At 41.3% G+C, this 21,424-nt stretch overlaps 1 protein-coding gene across 1 annotated transcript; it reads right to left on the bottom strand.

The window, feature by feature from the left end:
* Nucleotides 1–451: 451 nt before the first annotated feature.
* Nucleotides 452–16,488, bottom strand: tbx22 (T-box transcription factor 22). Its single transcript, XM_079631105.1, has 8 exons — nucleotides 16,226–16,488; nucleotides 15,961–16,120; nucleotides 14,526–14,627; nucleotides 14,144–14,318; nucleotides 13,888–14,055; nucleotides 12,284–12,342; nucleotides 10,744–10,829; nucleotides 452–2,015 (listed from the first exon to the last, which is right to left on the bottom strand). Exons 1-8 carry the CDS (start codon nucleotides 16,380–16,382, stop codon nucleotides 1,507–1,509), a joined length of 1,416 nt encoding a protein of 471 aa, XP_079487231.1. The 5' UTR covers nucleotides 16,383–16,488; the 3' UTR covers nucleotides 452–1,506.
* Nucleotides 16,489–21,424: the final 4,936 nt, after the last annotated feature.

Here is a 21,424-nt window from a genome sequence, read left to right on the forward strand (position 1 = left end):
GGTTCTGTGTTCAGTCTTGTTGGTTTTTGGCGTGGTTGTGTATTATTACTCCTGAGATTTCCTGTTCCTGTTGGATTTATTGATTAAAGACTGTTTTGTTGTATTTCATGCCTCGTGCAATTATTGCAACCACTGTTTGCGGAGAGTATAACACCGTTTTTAATATTTTTCATATAGTAGAAACTGGGTTGGGCATTAATTATAGTCAAGAGACACAAGTAAGTGAACAAGGTGCTCCTCCCTAAAGAGCGTAAGTCCAGCACACTTGATGACAGGGAGGGCTACAAAACCATGGCTAGATTAAAACTGACAGTGTGTGTCTGCCTCCTGAACAATGCTAGAAAGACAGTTCAAGGGTTTGAGCTAAACGGAAAAAAGGAACTACCCCCCACAGTTTATTTATTTATATTTATATATATTTTTTTTTTATTATAAAAAAGGCAGATTTTGACATCAACTGGCCAGAATTTTGAGACCACAATGAACATGAAGGATTAAAACATTGCTGGTTTAAAGGGGTATCCCACCTCAATAGCACCACAAGTGTTTTGCAATACATCAACACAATAAGTATTGTACAAATATATATATATATATATAAATATAAATATATATATATATATATATATATATTGTCTTATGTAAGTACATACAGTAAACCTGCAAAAGTGTCTAGATTCATAAACATGTGTACCTCTTTAAAGTTGTGAATACAAAAATGATTAATTTTTCAAATGCTGTCAATATTTTAGTGTCTGTGCAAATGCAAATAAATGTACATGTCCTCAAGAGATCATGCTGCATTGGCCCTCTATAGGGCCCTGTTTACACCTGGTGTTAGGATGCATTTTAGTCGATCGGATCACACATAGACGGTAAAAACTTGTAAACGGGGTTTTAAAATGTTTGAGCACTTTTGACTACTTCCAGAGGTAGTCAAAAATGCATTCGACCAGATTGCTTCCATATTGTAAACGCTCATGTGGTCGAATGCGTTCGAACAACCACAAGACTGCCTTCTCTCCGCCTACTGACCTAACGCGTAAACATTATGGGACGCACGCAAGCCAGACGGGATTTTAACTTTGTCGGCTGAAAACCCAAGTTTGGTTTGAAGGTAAATAACATACCAAGCACAAAGTTCTCTCACCATTCCTGATTTCCAACACGCACGCACAACGTTTGGCTGGTCTTGCGGCTGTCAGAGCAGAAACAAAAGCTGCTGCTCTCCGTATGTTTTCCATTGTCTCTGGGTGCGTTCATATGTAAATTGTGAGAGCTTATTTTGTCCATTGGATTGAAAGATCTGAAAAATCCCATACATCCACCCACCCATAAACCCTCTCCTTGAAGAAATCAGGACAGAAGTGGTCGAAAGTGTACAAAAGAGACGGATTAAAACACCAGATGTAAACGGGCATGTGTCTCCTTATGATCCGATCATCCAAAACGCATCTTAATACCAGGTGTAAACAGGGCCTAGAATATGTGTTGACAGGTTTGAAGTCAGGGACAGTAAAAGTTTGAGGAAATCATGGGCATTTGGTAAACAGGGCTCTCACCATGAGCCAGTTTTAGATGATGAGCAACAGTAGAGAATTGGCGCCTCATGGGGAAACTGTAGCTGTACGGTGACACAAAGGCTGATGCCATATTGTCATTTTCAGCTTGATAGTGTCCGGAGGTCCATCCAGCTGAAATGTTGGGGATAGATTGCACGGAAGAACTTGTGGTGGTTGAATCATTAAGCCAGTGACTCCTAAAGATATCTCCTTTCTTTTTATTAGTCATGAAGGGGAGGTCTAACATGGGTCGCAACCCAATGTAACTACTGAGTTTGCCCAGGCAAATGTTGCAGTAGGCCCTGTATGTTTGAAAACAGTTTGAAGGGAATATCTTGCAGCATTGAGGGCTTGTGACTGTGATGGGATGCGCTGCTTGAGCAAAGGAGTTGGGCAGGAAGGATGTCATTGATGAGGTGATGTCGAAGCTCGCTGAAGATCCATAACATCTGCCTGCAGTGAACAGAATAAATAAATACAAATGTGTTAGCTGTAGAGTGTCAGTATGAAATATCAGTTTACATTTCTAAATATTACTTTTGCCATTAATTGACATAATCCTGTGTGGCGATATGGAAGAAATCCATATCAGCTTTTCATTCTTTCTAATGGGCGGAAACCAATAAGGAAAGTGAATATAAAAGAGAGCAAGAAACGGAAGAGGAGGAGCAAAGAAAAACAAACTAAACGAACGTGGAGTTTATCGGAGTGGGACACACGCTACCTGAAGGCTGTCGTTGCTATTGTTTGCTGGAGTCTCTGTGCATGCGCTGACTGGGTGCGATCGCCGAAGTGACAGAGAAATTGAACTCTGCATGGTTCGTCTGCCTGGTGCAACACAAGCCAGCCTGGTTCGCCTGCCTCAGGTACTAGTGTTGATGTCCATCATCTTTTAACCTCACGCCAATTCTCCAAACTCTTTCCCCGGCCCTGGATTTGCGGCCGCTATACAGACTGCTCCACGCAGCCGACGCACACACGCTCATTACGCACACACGCTCATTACGCACACACGCATACACCAAACACTCGTTTGGATTACTTATTTTTTCTTTGTGTGTTTTTTTATTTTATTTACATTTTCTTTTGGTTGGTATTGAACTTGAAAAACTGAGTCTGAAAAAATAACGAACTTATGGACATTATCGATCAAAGACTCTCGTGAATTTTTTTTTGTTTATTTAATTGTTTGTTTTGTTTGGGAAATCTTGAACTGCGCAACCTCCTTACTGTCTGTTTTCATTAATTTGTTGTGTCATTTGTCATGTGAGGCAAAAGAAACAAATACAAACTCTGTGTGAATTGAACTGTCTATTTTTTTTTGCAAAATATGTTTTCTTAAAATATATATTTTCTTGATCTAAAACCCTTCAATCTCTGAATGTGTCTTTACGCCTTATTCTATGTTATTGTGGGTATTGTTAGGAATTTATTTTTTTGTAACAGTGGTTTGAGCTATCTGGGAATCTAAACTTCATTACATATATTTTTTTTACTTGACAAGTTTTGACTTGTCTGGCGCCCGAACAATTTAAATTTAAAATCTGCTAGTCAAATTTGATTTGGGACAGCCACCGTTACATAAGTGGCGCCCAAACAGGGACATGAAACTTAAACAATTAAATAAACCTGGACGACTTTAAACTTAAACACTAAAATTGTGACTGGTCTTGAAACACTTGAACTTTGAATTTGAGTTTCCCTAAAAAATTACTTAAAGGGTGGTTATTGTCACTTGAAACTGTCTGTTTTTGAAATTGTGGTATATATATACTGAACTGAAACCGCTTTGTTTTTTTTTGGAAAGGTTTTGTGGGGAAATACCTTTTTGTTTGTGAACTTGCACATTGTTAAATATAATAGTGTTACCCCTTAGTTGACTTGCAAAACTGATTGACCTAATTAATGTGAAAGCGGTGGAAACAATCATTTGTGCTATTGAAATCTAATTATTGATTTATGAAATTAAGTGAAGTTTAGTGTGAATTGGTGGGATAGACATTTCACACTGAACTGTTAGTGTATTCTGTTATAATTTATTTTTTCAAACATTTATACATTGCTTGTTAATTTAACTTGCATTTCACTACATTTTACACTGACAATCAAACATGGCGACCCCTCCTCTCTCTCCATCCACTTTTGTGGAGATGGAACCAGCAGCACCAGACGTTGCTACCCCAGTATGGCCTCCAGCACTCCGTCGTCCACTTTCTTCACCAGGACCCCTTCGTGCTCCTCTCCACTTCACTCCCACTCAAGCCAGCACCACTGATTTCCCAGGAACCCATGTGCGATTCGCAATTCCACCACTAGCTGGCAGTACTCCTGTTCAACCCTTCACCTGGGAACAGGCACAGAATGGCGACTCCATGCAGATATGTACATCACCTGAGCCTTCATCTCTATCTTCAGTGGCACAGCAGGATTTGCCTGGCATCCTATCAACTCCTGGAAAAGGAATGCATCAACTCACTCAAGTTAAAGGAAACTGGGACACGTTGACACAACATATGCAAACGCATGAGAAAACCATTGGTGAACTCGCCAAAGAACTTAAAACCATGTCTGCACATCACGACAGCCTGATCTCTAACCTTGCGGATAAACTCAAGCACAACCAACAGGAAATGCTCACCCACATTTCTGAAAGTAAGAAGCATGTGAAGGAAGAGACTGATCAACTCACTAAATCACTTAAAGTGATCATTTCTGACGAACTTCACAAAGTTGAGACTACCTATGTGTCTGAAGTGAGGTTCATGATTGACCAACTTCAAGTGGAGCTTCAGCAAGACATCAAATCCTACCTGGTAACCCATCAAAGAAATCATGACCAGTTGTCTACAGAGCTCACCCAGTGCACTCAAACCACCAACACCCTGTGTGCAGTGGTAAAAAGCTTACAAACTGAACTTGAAAAAAGACTCGAAAGTCAAGAGAAACAAATGACTGATTTGCAGACAACAGTTACTGCTTCATTGCCTCTGACCACTCCAGTTTTACCTGCATCACCAGTTACTGCTCCATTGCCTCTGACCACTCCAGTTTCACCTGCATCACCCGTTACTGCTCCAATGCTTCCCGCTGTAAAGAGTGATCATCTTAAAATTACTTTTCCTACTTTTGGAAGACAGTCAGATGATGTTGACCCCTTGCTCTATCTAACCCGATGTCAGGATTTCTTGGCGTTACATCCCCTTGCTGATGCCGACATCCTTGCCACTTTCCGCACTGTCCTTTACGGTACTGCCCGGGACTGGTGGGAAGTTGCTCGATCCTCCGTAACCACGTGGGAGGAGTTTGAGTCTGCTTTCCTCTCTGTTTTCCTCTCAGAGGATTATGAAGACGAGCTGGCTGAAAGGGTAAGGACAAGAACACAGGGAGAAAGGGAGAGCATTAGAGACTTTGCATTTACCTACAGAGCTCTCTGCAAGAGGTGGAAGCCTACCTTGACGGACAGTGAATTGGTAAAGATGATTTTAAAAAATATGAATCCCTACCTTACAAGCCAGATACGTAGTCGAGTGAACACAGTCGATGAACTCGTGAAATTAGGCCAACAGCTCGAAAAAGACTACGAACAACAACTGCAATATGAAAAACGTGCGAGTTCTAAGCAACCCCTATCTATGCATCAAAGACCTATTTCCAACCGCCCGGCAGAGAAGCCTTTAGTGCAATGCTGGCGATGTAACGGCCATCACTCACCTGGAAGCTGTCCTCACTTTGTCTCTTCTCAGGCCCAGTCACCTCAGTCCACCAGCCAACACCCTTCCTCTAGTAGCAAGCGGACAACATTTCCAGCTTCTAAAGGTACCGGTCCACCTGGCAATCGCTCTGTGTGTGCCACCTTTCCCCACAAGTCACCAACAACTGGTAAGAAACCACCACCTACTACCATTGTTCCACAACAATTAGTGATACCCCTCTGTATTGGTACATGGAACGGAAAGGCTATTGTTGATACTGGGGCTAGCTACACCCTTCTACATGAGAATCTCTGGAAAGAGCTCACTTCACAAAGACTCCATCCATGGACCCAGGGTCCGCTCTACCTAGCCAACGGGGAAGCAGAAATTCCTTTAGGTTGGATAAACATGCCAATCACCTTACATCAAAAAGTATTCACAATACCTGCTGTTGTTCTGTCAGCCAAAGCCCTGGCCTATGCAGTTGTATTAGGACTGGACTTTATCTTCTCCAGTGGGATGCAGATCAATGTGGCGGACCAAAAGTATTCATTTCAGTCTAATCCTAAAGAGGATTATCCTTTCCAGCCAACAAATGCCAGTGTACCAGTTCTCAGCTCCCAACATTCAAAGGGAAAGATGGGAAATAAAAATCCCAACAGCCTCTCCTTACTATCTTCTGTGCCTCCTCCTCAACTTAACACAGCTCAACCACCAGCCTGCCTGGATGAAAAGACATTAATTGACACTGCTATAAATGATGCCCACTTAACTCTTGAAGACAAGCAACAACTACGGCAGCTCCTCGAGTCAAACCCTCAAGTTTGTACCCTTCGTCCAGGACGTACTGAAGTTATGCAGCATCACATATATACTACCCACCAAGTACCGATAAAACAAAGACCATACCGCACATCACCTGCCAAACAAGCTGTCATAAAAGAGCAGCTGGAAGAGATGTTGACTGCCGGCATCGTAGAACCGTCACACTCAGGATGGGCCTCACCTGTCGTCTTGGTCCCTAAAAAAGACGGAAGTCTCAGGTTTTGTGTGGACTACAGGAAAGTTAATGCCATTACAGAGAATGATGCGTACCCTTTACCCAACATCACTGAGATCCTGGAGTCATTATCTGGAGCGGCCATCTTTTCCACCATTGACCTTAACAGTGGCTACTGGCAAGTAAACATGGATCAAGAAAGTAAACCAAAGACTGCTTTCACAACTTCATCAGGACTGTTCCAGTTTAATGTTATGCCGTTTGGATTAAAAAATGCCCCAGCAACCTTCCAAAGGCTAATGGAGAGTGTTCTAGGAGAATTGCGTGGAGACATTTGTTTCGTCTACATTGACGACATCATTATTTACTCCCCATCTGTAGCACAGCACTTCTTCGATCTCCAGGCTGTTCTTCACAAACTACGAATAGCTGGCCTAACCATTAATTTAAAAAAAAGCACGTTCTGCCTTCAGGAAATAACCTTTCTGGGACATGTCGTCAACATCCAAGGCATAGCAGCAGACCCAAGTAAAGTGGAGGCTATACGGGAATACCCTGTGCCCACCAACATCAAGGAAGTCCAGCGTTTCCTGGGGTTAGCTGGGTGGTACCACCGGTTCGTACCAAACTTCTCCAGGATCGCTGAACCTATCAATGCACTGAAAAAAAAGGGATATTCATTCCTCTGGTCACAACAATGTCAGCAAGCCTTTGAACATTTAAAATGCTGTCTTACCTCTCCTCCTATTCTTGGCCATCCTGACCTTCAACTTCCTTTTACTGTCTACACGGATGCCAGTGACCTTGGTTTGGGTGCTGTGCTGACCCAGCGCAAGGAAAAGGGATTGGAACAAGTTATTGCTTATGCCAGCAGAACCCTGAACAAAGCAGAGACCAATTACTCAACCACCGAAAAAGAGTGCTTGGCTGTAATCTGGGCCCTGGAAAAATGGCAGCACTACCTAGAGCACAAACTGTTCACTGTCATCACGGATCACTCAGCGCTACAATGGGTAATGTCTTCCACAAAAACCACGAGTCGACTCATCCGGTGGGCCTTGCGACTTCAGAGATTTGATTTTATCATTGAATATCGCAAAGGAAAACTAAATATGGCACCAGATGCTCTGTCTCGGATTCGCACCAGTTGTAGCCTGTACACCAGCCAACAGGAGAATGCTGAACTTCCGATGTCTCCAGCCACAATCTGGGAGGAACAGCACAAAGACCCTGTAATTGCAAACACACTTCAAGCACTTGCAGAAAATGATTCTCCTCTAAAGGATCAATATGAGATAGTGGAGGATAAACTCTATCACAAAACTCACCTGGCGAACAATCAAGTTCATTACAGAGTGTGCATTCCTAACAGCCTTGTGTCGTCCATTCTCCACCACTACCACGCTAATCCATGGAGCGGACATGTAGGTATTTATAAGACCTACAAGCGTATCCATGATGTTGCATTCTGGCCTGGAATGTGGACTGACGTAAAACACCATGTTAAGGAGTGTGTTAAATGTCAGACACTTAAGGGAGAGAATCAGAAACCTGGGGGCAAACTGCAACAAATCACCACCAACCGTCCCAACGAGATGCTTGGAGTGGACATTATGGGGCCAATGCCACGTAGCACTCAGCAAAATGAGTACCTCTTGGTCTTTGTAGACTATTACTCCCGCTGGGTGGAATGTTTCCCCATGCGCAACGCTAACGCTCAGACTGTTGCATTACTTCTTCGGAAGGAAATTCTAACCCGGTGGGGGGTGCCGGACTTCATTCTGTCGGATAGAGGTACACAATTTGTGTCATCACTGTTCAGAGAACTCTGTCAAAAGTGGAGTATCAAACCTAAACTAACAACAGCATACCATCCACAAACAAATATGACCGAGAGGGTTAATCGTACGCTCAAAGGTATGATTTCTGCCTATGTGGACAACAATCACAGAAAATGGGACCAATACTTACCAGAACTCCGTTTTGCTATTAATTCAGCTGTCCAGGAAACTATTGGGATGACCCCTGCAGAGCTTCATTTGGGGAGGAAACTGCAAAGTCCCATGGACAAGTTGTTACATGGCAAGAATCTGACTCCAGACTGCACATCTTACGATACAGTCCACCACCTAACTGAGCTTCAGACCAAAGCCATGGAATGCTCTAAAAAAGCCCAAAAGAGACAGCTCCGGAATTATGATAAAAAAAGACGAGATGTCACATACAAGGAAAAGGATCGTGTGTGGATGAGAACCTTTCCCCAGTCTAGTGCACAACACCACTTTACTGCCAAATTTGCTCCAAAATGGAAAGGCCCTTACCGTATCATAAAGCAGGTGGGTCCATTGAACTATCGAGTAGCACTAGAGCTCACTGGCGAGGATGTTCGCATAGTGCATGTGTGCAACCTGAAACCATGTTTTCCCACGGCTGAAGAGCTGGAATGCCAGGAGAAGAAAAGGCTCCGCCAACTCTTCAATGACTCTTCTGATGAAGAGGAATTCATTGGATTTTAAATATGATTCACTTTTCCACAACCATGGGTTGTCTTCTCCAGGGAGGGAGAGTGTGGCGATATGGAAGAAATCCATATCAGCTTTTCATTCTTTCTAATGGGCGGAAACCAATAAGGAAAGTGAATATAAAAGAGAGCAAGAAACGGAAGAGGAGGAGCAAAGAAAAACAAACTAAACGAACGTGGAGTTTATCGGAGTGGGACACACGCTACCTGAAGGCTGTCGTTGCTATTGTTTGCTGGAGTCTCTGTGCATGCGCTGACTGGGTGCGATCGCCGAAGTGACAGAGAAATTGAACTCTGCATGGTTCGTCTGCCTGGTGCAACACAAGCCAGCCTGGTTCGCCTGCCTCAGGTACTAGTGTTGATGTCCATCATCTTTTAACCTCACGCCAATTCTCCAAACTCTTTCCCCGGCCCTGGATTTGCGGCCGCTATACAGACTGCTCCACGCAGCCGACGCACACACGCTCATTACGCACACACGCTCATTACGCACACACGCATACACCAAACACTCGTTTGGATTACTTATTTTTTCTTTGTGTGTTTTTTTATTTTATTTACATTTTCTTTTGGTTGGTATTGAACTTGAAAAACTGAGTCTGAAAAAATAACGAACTTATGGACATTATCGATCAAAGACTCTCGTGAATTTTTTTTTGTTTATTTAATTGTTTGTTTTGTTTGGGAAATCTTGAACTGCGCAACCTCCTTACTGTCTGTTTTCATTAATTTGTTGTGTCATTTGTCATGTGAGGCAAAAGAAACAAATACAAACTCTGTGTGAATTGAACTGTCTATTTTTTTTTGCAAAATATGTTTTCTTAAAATATATATTTTCTTGATCTAAAACCCTTCAATCTCTGAATGTGTCTTTACGCCTTATTCTATGTTATTGTGGGTATTGTTAGGAATTTATTTTTTTGTAACAGTGGTTTGAGCTATCTGGGAATCTAAACTTCATTACATATATTTTTTTTACTTGACAAGTTTTGACTTGTCTGGCGCCCGAACAATTTAAATTTAAAATCTGCTAGTCAAATTTGATTTGGGACAGCCACCGTTACACCTGTGAGAGTTTTAATTGTAATAATCCACACAGAGATTTGATCTCACCCTCATCGTGTCCATCTGAGATTAAATTAAGAAATAGAAAAAAAACGAAGAAAGACTAAATCCAGAAGAACAGCGGGAACGTCTCAGAGATGTTTGAAGAAACCTACCTGCAAAGGTACCTGAAAAACTATGCGCAAAAGTGGTTTTAAACACTAAATATTGTGATGTATTTATAATGTGATTTAGTTAATAGAAGTTAATTGATAAATATAATCTATTTATGACACAATTTTTGAAAGCATGCTCACTTTACAGCATCTTTACACAAGTGCCTAAAGCTTTTCATAGTACTGTAGCTTTGCAGGCATGTTCCTTCAAGCATCGTGGAGACGTTGCCGCAGTTCTTCTGGATTTAGTCTCAGTTTTCTTCATGTAATCACAGACAGACTCGATGATAGTGAGTTCAGATAATATCAGTTGTTGTCAGACTCCATCTGCACACAAAAATCTCACTGGATTATTACAAATAATGGCAAAAGGAATGTGTTGATAAACAGATATTTCCTACTGACACACTACAGCAAAATATATACATTACTGTCTTAAAACGATTTTATTTAGGGAAAGTGCCTAAGACTTTTGCACAGTAGTGTATATATATATATATATATATATATATATATATATATATATATATATATATATATATAAAATATACACTACTGTGCAAAAGTCAGTAGTGACAAAAGTCATATATATATATATATATATATTATTAATATATATTTTTGATGGTTCTTGATTGAATCACTTGGTAATGAACATTTTAGCTATTAAAACTTGTCACCATTACTGAAAAAAAAAAAAAAATTACTGATATAAAATAATGAAATATTCTCAATTATAAATGCTAACCTTGTAGCTCCATAGCAAAAGATTTGAAATCGAGGTTAAAGGGACTGTGCCACGAGTACGACTCCAGAAGCCCACCCAGCAAGCCCCTAAAATGCATTGTAGAAGAATGAGAGGGTGAGAATTCAGATATCTGAAAATCATAAAATACCGCTATTATAATGTCTTCATTTTAGATGATTCTGCTAATGTAATAACCTCAAGGTAATAAATAGATTTGCAAATAGACAGTGCACAGCATAAACGAGAACACCCCGACAGATTTCTCAGAAAAACATCCATCTCGCTTTTAAATTAATGCTTTCTATGGGAGTCTATACAAATGAAATCTTTGTGAAAATCTGGTTTATTGGTTTTAAATTAGATTAGTCAATACCAAAGCAAAAATTGGAACTATTCTAACAAAATAATTTAAGATCATCAAGCAGAAATGAGTACACCCCAATGAATGTGTTATGAGAAAACATAAAATAAAATTCACCAGCAGATTCGTCTAATCAATCCTCACACAGGTGGCCACCGGATAATTGACCATTAAGAGAGAAAATCCACTCCCATATAAAGCTGACAAAATGGCACCACATGGAAAAGAAATGTCACAAGTCTTGAGAAAGAAAATAATTTCTTTGCACAAAAAAGCTCAATGTTATAAGAAAATTAGTTTGAAGTTTGAATACTGTCGCAAAAGTGATCCAAATATTAAGGACTTGTGGGAAGCTAGCTGAGACATCCAGGCCATAAACGGGACAGCTTGTAAAGAGCGGTTTGTGATGAGAGAAGTTGAAGAAAATCACCATGAAATTTCAGCACAGTTGGGTTCCAAACTGTATGGTGTCGCAAGGGTAAGGAGTCCAATAAAAAATGCATGGTCCAACAGTAAAGCATGGTGGTGGCAGTGTTCATGTGTGGGGTTGCATGAGTGCTGCAGGAGTCGGGGAGTTGCATTTCATGGCATCATGAATTCAAAGATGTACTGTGAAATACTGAGAGAGAAGATGCTACCATCACCCTGTGCTCAAGGTCACCGGCACTCTTTCAACACTATAATGACCCAATACATACATCGAAGGTCACTGGTTCATTTCTGAGGAAGCACAGGGTAAAAGTGATTCAGTGTCACAAGACCTGAACCTAATAGGACACTTTCTGAAAAGACAAGTTGAATCCCTCCATCATCCAGGATCTGAAAGAATTAATTCTTCAAGAAAGATAGATGTAGCTATATAGTCAACTTGTTCATTCAATGTCTAGAAGAATTGGCACTGTTCTTAAAAATTAAGGAAGCCATATAAAATATTAGATTTAATTGACTTTGTTGTAGGGTGTAATCATTCGTTTTTTTTATTATGCTAAAGATAGGTGATCACATTGTTATGTTAATAAAAATTCATGTTTAATAAAACCGTTTTATAAAAATGCAGCAAATTGGTCTCATATTCATTGAGAAATTTATAAAAATCTTGATTTTTAAAGGGGGTGTACTAATTTATGCTGTGCACTGTATGTGATATCAATAGTTTAAACAAATAATAACATCCATTACCCATTTCGTTCCCTGAAGCCCTTGGCAAAAGGATTCCTGTCAATCTTCAGTTTTGTTATCTTAAAAGGTATCAGGAAAAAAAACACAATCAGTCACTTTGGCAACAAACGCATATATATATATATATATATATATATATATATATATATATATATATATATATATATATATATATATTTATAGACCATTAATTTTACAGATCTTAACAAGTTAACCCAATTGATATCAGTCACTGATTTATAATATAAATAATACAACAATCATTTTAGACCTTGATGAAAAGTAGTCTGTCCTGTGGTTTCTTGGTTTTAGAACAAAGTGTGTAACTAACTCCCAAATGCTTCTGTGTCTCTGGGAAATCTGGGAATGCATCTGGGAAAATTTAGTTTTAGTATAATGTGCTTCAATCAGAATGATTTTACACAGGATTACAGGTTCCAGGGTTTTTAGTAGTTGTAGAATGGAACGTGTAAAATAATGCAAAGGAAAACATAGAACTTGTGTTTGTGTGTTTGTAGCAATTAATTATTGGTATCATTCTAATTATAATATGGGTGAGGTTATTGGAATATGTGTTTAACCTAATGCACCCACAAGGATAGTATAACTTTAAATCAACTACATTCAACAGTCCCCACAAGTAAAACAGGTTAATAAACATACATACACTGTTTTAATGAAAATCTAAAACTGCTCAATAGTTCCTGAAAAAGTTAGTTTTAGGGATAGGGAATAGAAAATACTATCAGCAAAATGGTAGAGAATGGTCTGCTAATAGTAAGTTAATGTCAGATTTGTACAACTCTGTATATGGACAATTGAAATCTGTTGATTCAACACACTCATGGCAATTTGTAACTATTTTACGTTTTGGTGACTTGGTGGCGAATTTACCGGTCAAAAGTTTGGAAATATTAAGGTAGTCCTAAAAGTAGTCTCTTAATCTCACCAGGGCTGCATTTATTTGATCAAAAATACAGTAATAGTAATTCTGTGAAATCTTATAACAAATTAAATTAACTGGTTTCTGTTGTAACATATTGATAACTGTGATGGCAAAGCTGAATTTTCTGCAGCCATTACTTCAGTCTTCAGAAGTCACATGATCTTTAAGAAATCATTCTAAGATAATGTGACACGCAGATGATGGTCATATCCGGCATATATGATAATGTGATAAGATAATTATTATCAATGTTGAAAACAGTTTACACAGCTTAATTTATTTCTTTATTTTTTTGGAAATCATGATACACTACCATTCACAAGTTTGGGGTAAGTAAAATTTTAAAAGAAAAAATGAATGAATTAATACTTTTATTTAGCAAAGGCACATTAAATTGATCAAAAAAAGACAGTAAAGACATTTATGAAATTAAGAAAAATTACATAAAAGTTATATTTATAATACATTTTGTTCTTTTAGACTTTTTACATCAAAGAATCCTAAAAAAAAAAAAAAAAACTCAAATTTCAGTGTAATCCCAGAGTTTTGGACTCGACTTTCCTACATAAATGCAGAACCATGTGAAGCTAAACATTTCCACGTTCTGCTCTCAATTGATATTAATCCAAGATAAAATAGAGAACTGTTGAGATGTTACCTGCTGGTTTTGGTAGGCTGTGACAGTGGTGAACTGAGTCTCAGGGAAGGAGAAGGTGTACACACCCTCCGCTGGCAGTGATAGTAGAGTCTGGGACACGCATTCAAGAGGACTATGCAGAATAACGTGTATGCGTGGCTTGTACTTGTGCATGGACTTCAGGATTATCTGAATTTCAAATGACATCGGACACATCAATTGAATTGAATTATGTTGTAGTGAGTTAGGCTAGTCATGTGAAAGAAAGGGAACTCACATGGCCTTTGTCATCCATCTCGTTGTTGGTGAGTTTGACACGATCAAAGCTAATCCCCTGTCTCATCCAGCTCTCTCCTGAACACGGTGAGTCCGGGTGGACATACAGCTGAGGGGACAGGCATGAGTGATCTGTGTTTCCAGCCACCATCCACTGAGAGCTGTGGTACACATACCTAACATAAAATAAATTGTTATTATCTTCTAAGTATTATACCTTCTAACCACTACATGATTCAATCATTTGAAGCAAGTGTAAATAATTTAATTATATCATCTGCATCAATCTTTTACCCTTCACGTCATTTTCAATTGTTATTTTGACCTTCATGTTTTGTTTTTTTAATGACTCATTTCAGACTGCAGGACAGACCACAGTATACCTGTATCTCTTTGAGTCCACAGGCATGATGTCCATGGCAATGGAGTATTTCTGCAAGGGATCCAGATTGAGCACATTGACTCGGACAGAGGGGAACATTCTCCTGAGTAGATTACAGATACACAATCTTCACTGACATTATAAAATCATTACAGCTGTTTGGCTGGTTACCGATAAAAATATTGAATTGCAAAGATATAGTTAATGTAGGTTTAAAAAAAAAAAGGCTACAAACTGCATTCTGGATAGGTTGACTCTAGAAACTGAAAGACAGCCGTCTGTAGATTTTTTGGGGGGAAGGAGTTGACCGATTTCACATAAAGTCACTATTTAGTTTCAGACTATGAGTTTATCCAGTCATTGGCCATCAAAAGACTAGTGCGGAGCCCCTAAAGGAACATGGTGAAGAAAAAAGGAAATGGTATAACAATTATTTGGAAATGCTTTTGCATTCTCTCGCAAATGTTTTGCGTTAAACCGAGACACTTTGCATCCGCTTTGCATTGCATTCGCTCCATGTTTGCATTCCCCAGATAAACTTTGTGTTTACTCGAAAAGAACAAAATTTTTGGCGAGAGAACGCAAAGTTTCTCAGGGGAACGCAAACATTTTGCGAGAGAACGCCAAAGCATTGACTTTCATCAATTTTCATTTTCCTTCCATCTCACATTCTTTTTCCACCACCATGTCCCCGTAGGAGCTCCGTAAACTGGAACAGTACATGGGTTTTAAAATCTGAACAGATTTTTAAAGACTAGGCCTAATACACTTGCCAATTTTATTAATGGTTAGGCTTCAGAGAAAATCAGGGCATCATATACTAAACAGAGGATAACACATTACCAGACTGTCAAGTCATTTTAAACACAAAAAAACTCACACAGAAACACACACCTCTTTGCTTGCTGGATATATTGTGTAACTTAATAGTGTGGTATGTGAACCTCAGACCTCATGTGAACCTCAGACATGTATGATGCCCAGTTTTTCTCTGTACATATAGTCGGCAAGTCTACAATGCCTAGTGATTTAAAAACTGTTCAGATTTTCAGAAGATGTATGGTGTAGCCTATTTCAGCCCTAACTAATACTATTAAAGACAAACATACCTGATATCAACATAATAAGTAGACTATGGTCTAATTTTACCACTTAAAGTCCTACACACTTTCCTACATGCCTTTTTTTTTAAAGGTGTGTTTTACAGGACCAAAACATAACATTAAAAGCAGGGTGAAACCACCGGTTTGGTTCTAATTGGTCACAAGCTCATTTTGCTGTAATAGCTACAGCTGTATAAAATAAATTCTAGTCGCATGAAAATAGATAAATTATTAAATGTTAAACGGCTTGCCATAGTCGCTGTAATACTGATTTGCTGGCAGGTTAAATTGTCATTGATTTTAGAAATATAATAGGCCTATATTGCCATCTACCTCCCAACTTTTGTGATGATCATCTCTGTGCCGATCTCGTGAAATTTCTTCCACAGGTCAGATCCTTGAAGATCTACCCGAACTTCTCTCGTAGCTTCAGATTCGGTCCCTGCAGGTTTTCTTATCTTCACGCTTTTTTTCTTCCTGTTATTTCGCTGATCTTCACAAGTAATCAAAACAAGATTTCACAAATGGTACAAATAAATAAAACAACTGTCAAACAATGCTAAAATGTGCCGCCCTCCTTCACAAATTATCCACTAACCCTGTGGGTCGATGAAAGTTCCTCTCGGTGTATCTCTGTCATATTCCAAGACACACTGAAATTTCTCATTCTTCATATTTTCCACCTTCATCTTCTTGCAACTTTTTCCTGAATCATCCACAGAACTCGCGGGAGCGCGCGTGCTGATTCCCTGCATTCTGACCAGACCTCAAATGACACGAGAGTCTTTCAGCGTCAGTCTGTCAGCAGCAGCATCGTCCGTTGTTATCGATATATCACATCATTCTCTCCACTCTCTTGTTCGCTGTCCTCCTCTTTATTTCTCATCATTTTAAGACTAAACAGTTCAGCTCTTCATTTGCCTATGGGAAAGGAGATGCTCTTGTTCTCAAACTTACAGGCACCAATAGGATCTCAGAGGAGGACTTAAGGAACTCCCAGTCCCAGTATGATAAGCAACAGTTTTTGTTTTAAGAGATGTCATGCTAAACTGTCTCCAACCTGTGTGGATATAAAATGGCCCTCCAAGAACAGTGCGCATTTACTTTTTTAATTGTAACATAAGAGATATGTTTAGCATGTGCAGGATGATGATGCATAAGCCAATGCAATTTTCTTCCTGCAGCAAGAACAAATGTGAATACCTGGCATGTTTTACAACCATAGCATTTTATGGATGGTTATGTCAGAATATCACATGACAATGTTATTTATTTTTATGGCTCACATTTTAAACAATTTATCATGCAAAGTGCTGAAAAGAAAAAAAGATAGAGGATAAATAATAATTCAAAATTAATAAAACAATTTTTTAAATAAGTAACTGAAGAGGACTAAAATACAGATTAAAAATGCACAACCGGCTCAATGACAAATGAAAGGAGGACAGTGAAATCTGAGCAGTTGCATAAGTTAAACGTTTATTACGGTAATTAACATACATAAAATAATCTGTTAAACAGAAAACAACATGGTCATCTGTGTATAACTGCATGAGTGTTAGTGTCAAAAACATATAACAAAAACAACTTAAACTAAGACCAAACAAAACCAAAAATCAAACAAAAACAGCCGATAGAAAACTCACTCTCCACACTAACAAAAACAAAGCTGTATAGAGGAAAGAACAGGTAGACCGAGTTCTGTTGACACTGGCCTCCTAGCCACACTCACTGGCCGGCCGTAGCAGTCAGAGCAGGAGACCCGTTAACGCCCCGCTTTATAGGAGACGCTAACGACCTGGTTTCGGAGACAGGGTTTAGATTAAGCCAGGATTAGGCCTTAGTTCAATTAGGACATTTAAGTAGCTTTTATAGATGTGCCTTGGAAAATCAAAACATTACTGGTGTACATCTTAAGACAAAACAATGTTAGTGCAGTGACATATTTTAAGGTATGTCAGTGCAAGTTGCTTTCAGTTAGAACAATACATTCATGCATTTTAGTCTGGGACTAGGCTTAAAGGTGCAAATTTTAGCAGCATCTAGAGGTGGTTAAAATTGCAACCAACAGAAGTCACGGTGGCCGACAGGAAAAGACGTCGCCTGAGACAGTGTAGCTGCACAGCAGACACATATGAGCGCGAGCGCAGTCATTAGCTGTGCTGCGGCAACTCCACAAACCTATGGCGAGGCGGCTCAGATGCAGGAACCAATCAGGGCACTTTGCGCTGTGTAACGTCAGAGCCCGCCAGAATGGGCGTGGTCCATGACTATAAAGGGACCAGACCTCGCCTAGGAAATCCAGATTTATCTCCCTCAGCGAACTCACCAGTTTGCTGACCTCCAGAAGCAAAAAGCTCGCCGCCGTCGAAAAGCCTCCAGCGGAACATGCAGCTGCATTGCAGTCCAGAGGACGCCGGCCATCGCCGCCTTCAGCACGCTGTTTCTGCTGTGTCATCCGGCGCGCCATATCCTTTTCAAACCCAAGTGTGATCACCGCCACTTTTCTAAAAGAGATATTTTCCGTTCTCCAACGACGACCCTACACCACCCGCTCTCTCTCTCCCTTTGCTTGAGCCGCGCAAAAAGAAGCGCCGTTCACAAAGGATGCCAGAGCGGACGGAAGCGAGTGAGCACACGCCGGGCCAGTCCCCACATGCCTCGCTCTCTCCTGAGGAATCCCCCTCGCCGGTCCTGCTCACACAGGTGGACCAGCGCCCCTCTCTGCGATCGGCGGGTCTCGTCTCCTTCAGGGCCTCGGACGAGGAAGAGGATAAGGTTGACAGTTTCTCCATTGCAGCAGCCGAATGCGACAAATGGATGGGCTCTGTTTCCGGCCCCGCCCCGTCGACCCAAGCCAGCACGAGGACAAACATCGACACAGAGCTTCTCCGCGTGCTGACCAAGGCCGTCGAAGACCTTGGGCTCGAGTGGTCTTCGCCTGAAGAGCCCTCACGCAGCAGGCTTGATGAGTGGTTCCTGTAGGGGCGCCATCAGGCCCCTCAGCAGAGACCCGCCCCCTTCTTCCCAGAAGTGCACGACGAACTGACTAAGGCATGGAAGGCGCCTTACTCAGCTCGCTTGAAGCCGTCTTTCTCTTCAGCGCTCTCCTCTGTCAACGGCACTAGAGAAAAAGGCTACGAGGCAATCTCTCCCCTCGAGGAGGCAGTAGCCGTTCCCCTCTGTCCTCCTACCGCTGCAGGTTGGAAGGTTAAAGCGTCGCACCCATCCAAACCTTGCCGCGCCACTTCAGCTCTCGCTCACCGTGCATACACCGCCGCTGGTCAAGCTGCTTCAGCGCTCCAGGCTAAACTTCTCCGCTCACTGGAGGAGTCTAGCCACAGATCTGGCCCTGCGAGCCACAAAGTCGACAGCCCAGGCGATCACTCGAAACATGTTTAGCCTGACGGTGCTCGAGCGGCACCTCTGGCTTAACTTGACCGACATGGAGGCAGACAGGGCGGCTTTTCTGGACTCCCCTATCTCCACCGCTGGTCTGTTTGGCACGGCTGTCAAGGGCTTCGCGGAGCGATACACCGAGGCTCAGAAGGCGCCACAAAGGCGATGCGCCACTTCCTCCCGAAACGCTCCAGCTCTGCTTCGAGTCGCTCTAGGAAGGTGCCACCTCAGCAGGTAAAACCAGCACCCGCAGATTCTCAGCCCCGCCCAGCGGCTGAAGTCCGTCACCGCTCTCGCTCAGCTAAGGGCCAGCAGTACACGGCGAGACAGGGACCCTGGCTCAGGATTGTGCTGGACCCCAAACCTCGCAAGCCTTCCTAGCCGTGAGAAGAAAGAGGGAGAATTTGATTCCCGCTGAGGGCGGACCAATCTCCAAAAGACTTCTCAAACATTTCCCAGCTCCTTCCTCTCAGGCGGCTGGAAATGTCTATATTGCAGTAAATGGGGCTGTTTCAAAACATGCACACCTGCAAACAAACGCAGTTTTCACAGCGTCACAAATAAAGCATGAAAAGAGCTCTTTTCTGTCTGTGTCACATGTAGGTCACTGTAATGTATGCACCCCTACACACAAGCACTGTCCCCACAGTAAATATTTCTCCAGCTCACAGTGTGAATGCAGATCGTGTGCCCACGGCAAAGTGCGCACCACTACACATAAGCACTGTACTGACAGTTTCACTTTATCAGTTTTAAAGTTAAAGCATTATGCAATACGAGAGACCTCTCGAAAGGGAACTACTCGGTTACTAACGTAACCTCAGTTCCCTGAGAGAGGGAACAAGTATTGCATAACCCGCCGTGCTACTGTGCTGTGATCTGGGATTGCTTCAGTCGATTTAACCTGGATTTCCTAGGGGAGGTCTGGTCCCTTTATAGTCATGGACCACGGCTCTGACGTGACAGGGTGCGAAGTGCCCTGATTGGTTCCTGCGTCTGAGCCGCCTCTCCATAGGTTTGTGCAGTTGCCGCAGCACAGCCAATGGCCGCGCTCGCATATGTGTCTGCTGTGCAGCTACACTGCGTTTTGAAAAAATTGCTTCAGTATTCTCGAGAAAAGAGTTTTCCCATAGCATAAAGCTAAAGCATTATGCAACACTCATTCCCTCTCTCAGGTAACTGAGATTACGTTAGTAACCGAGTAGTTACTTGTTCATCATTGTGTCAGTGTTTTATTCGCTGACTTTAGCTAGCTTCTTTGCATGAAGAACAACATAGTGACGAAAGGTGCTTGTCCGTTTAGGGCTCCTGTAGAAACATGTCAGCACATTTCAATGTAAGTGGACCTGTTTAATTGTACTGTGCTCAATGGCTTAACACTTTCAGAGCATTACAATGGTCTTTAATTAAAGAGACACTATTTCTTTAAAGGTGAACTATGCCGTTTTTTTACCTTAACTGAACAGCTTCGGAGTCATTGGAATGGTTATATCACTTTTTTTCGGGTTGAATGGTGGTCGTCTCGCACGCCCCTATCGCCTGTGAGCGGAAAAAAACATCTTTGCGGGCCGGCGGCTGCAGCATCAGGAAGTATCGCGTGATATCAGGTCTCGTGATGTAACGAATTGCTTTACGGCAAAAAATATCTGCTAAAATGATGTCATTATTGCGCTCCCTCACGCTGTTCGAACCCGAATGAAGAAGATATTTTAAAGAATGTCCCGTCTGCTCTGATGTCGTTGATCTACTAGCCTCTGGTATCTGAGAGTCGCCAACGTGTTTTTCGACAGTGTAGTCAAATATCTATTCCGAAGCTGTAGGGGGAGCTCTATAGAGAAACCTGCAAGCAAAAAGCGAGAATACAGCGAAGAAATTCCCGAAACTGCATAGCCCTGCTTTAAATTATAAGTTTTGGTTGATGCAATATGACACTGGTGGGTAGTCACACCTCAAAGGAGGAGGACACCCTCATGGTTAAAGGTAGAAAACCCTCTGACATAAGATATTGTTTTCTAAATTATTGTCATAAAACAGAAGGATTCACACAGGTAAAGTAAATAACAGGTTTATTGGCAGAAGTACGAGATCACAACGATGGAAGCAGGTGAGTAACTGAAGAATATGGAGTAATGGATGGATATATAGATGATAACGGATCTTATCTGATGCAGGTTTCGAAATGGGTATCGAGGCCGATGACTGAAGACGGATGCAGGAAACAGAAGGCTGAAGGTAAATCGTTTAGGAGGATATCACAAAGGTTGCCAAGGAGTCAGGTAGTGTTCTTGGAGTCAGGTAGGGAACGACAAGACCAGCCAATGGTGTACTGCAGTGAGAAGAGTTATATAGTGCTGGGTGATGATCAGTGAAGATTGGTGACAGGCGACTGTGATTAGTA

Source organism: Phoxinus phoxinus, assembly GCF_949152265.1.
Source record: "Phoxinus phoxinus genome assembly, chromosome: 12".
NCBI lineage: Eukaryota > Metazoa > Chordata > Actinopteri > Cypriniformes > Leuciscidae > Phoxinus > Phoxinus phoxinus.

Excerpts from the sequence above, each read along its gene's own strand:
- tbx22 (XM_079631105.1), bottom strand. The coding sequence starts at position 16,382 with ATGCAGGGAATCAGCACGCGCGCTCCCGCGAGTTCTGTGGATGATTCA. Across the intron at positions 14,319-14,525 it reads GTGGACTCAAAGAGATACAG|GTATGTGTACCACAGCTCTC; the intron begins GTATACTGTGGT and ends ATTTTATGTTAG. Across the intron at positions 10,830-12,283 it reads GGCTTCAGGGAACGAAATGG|GGGCTTGCTGGGTGGGCTTC; the intron begins GTAATGGATGTT and ends AATGCATTTTAG.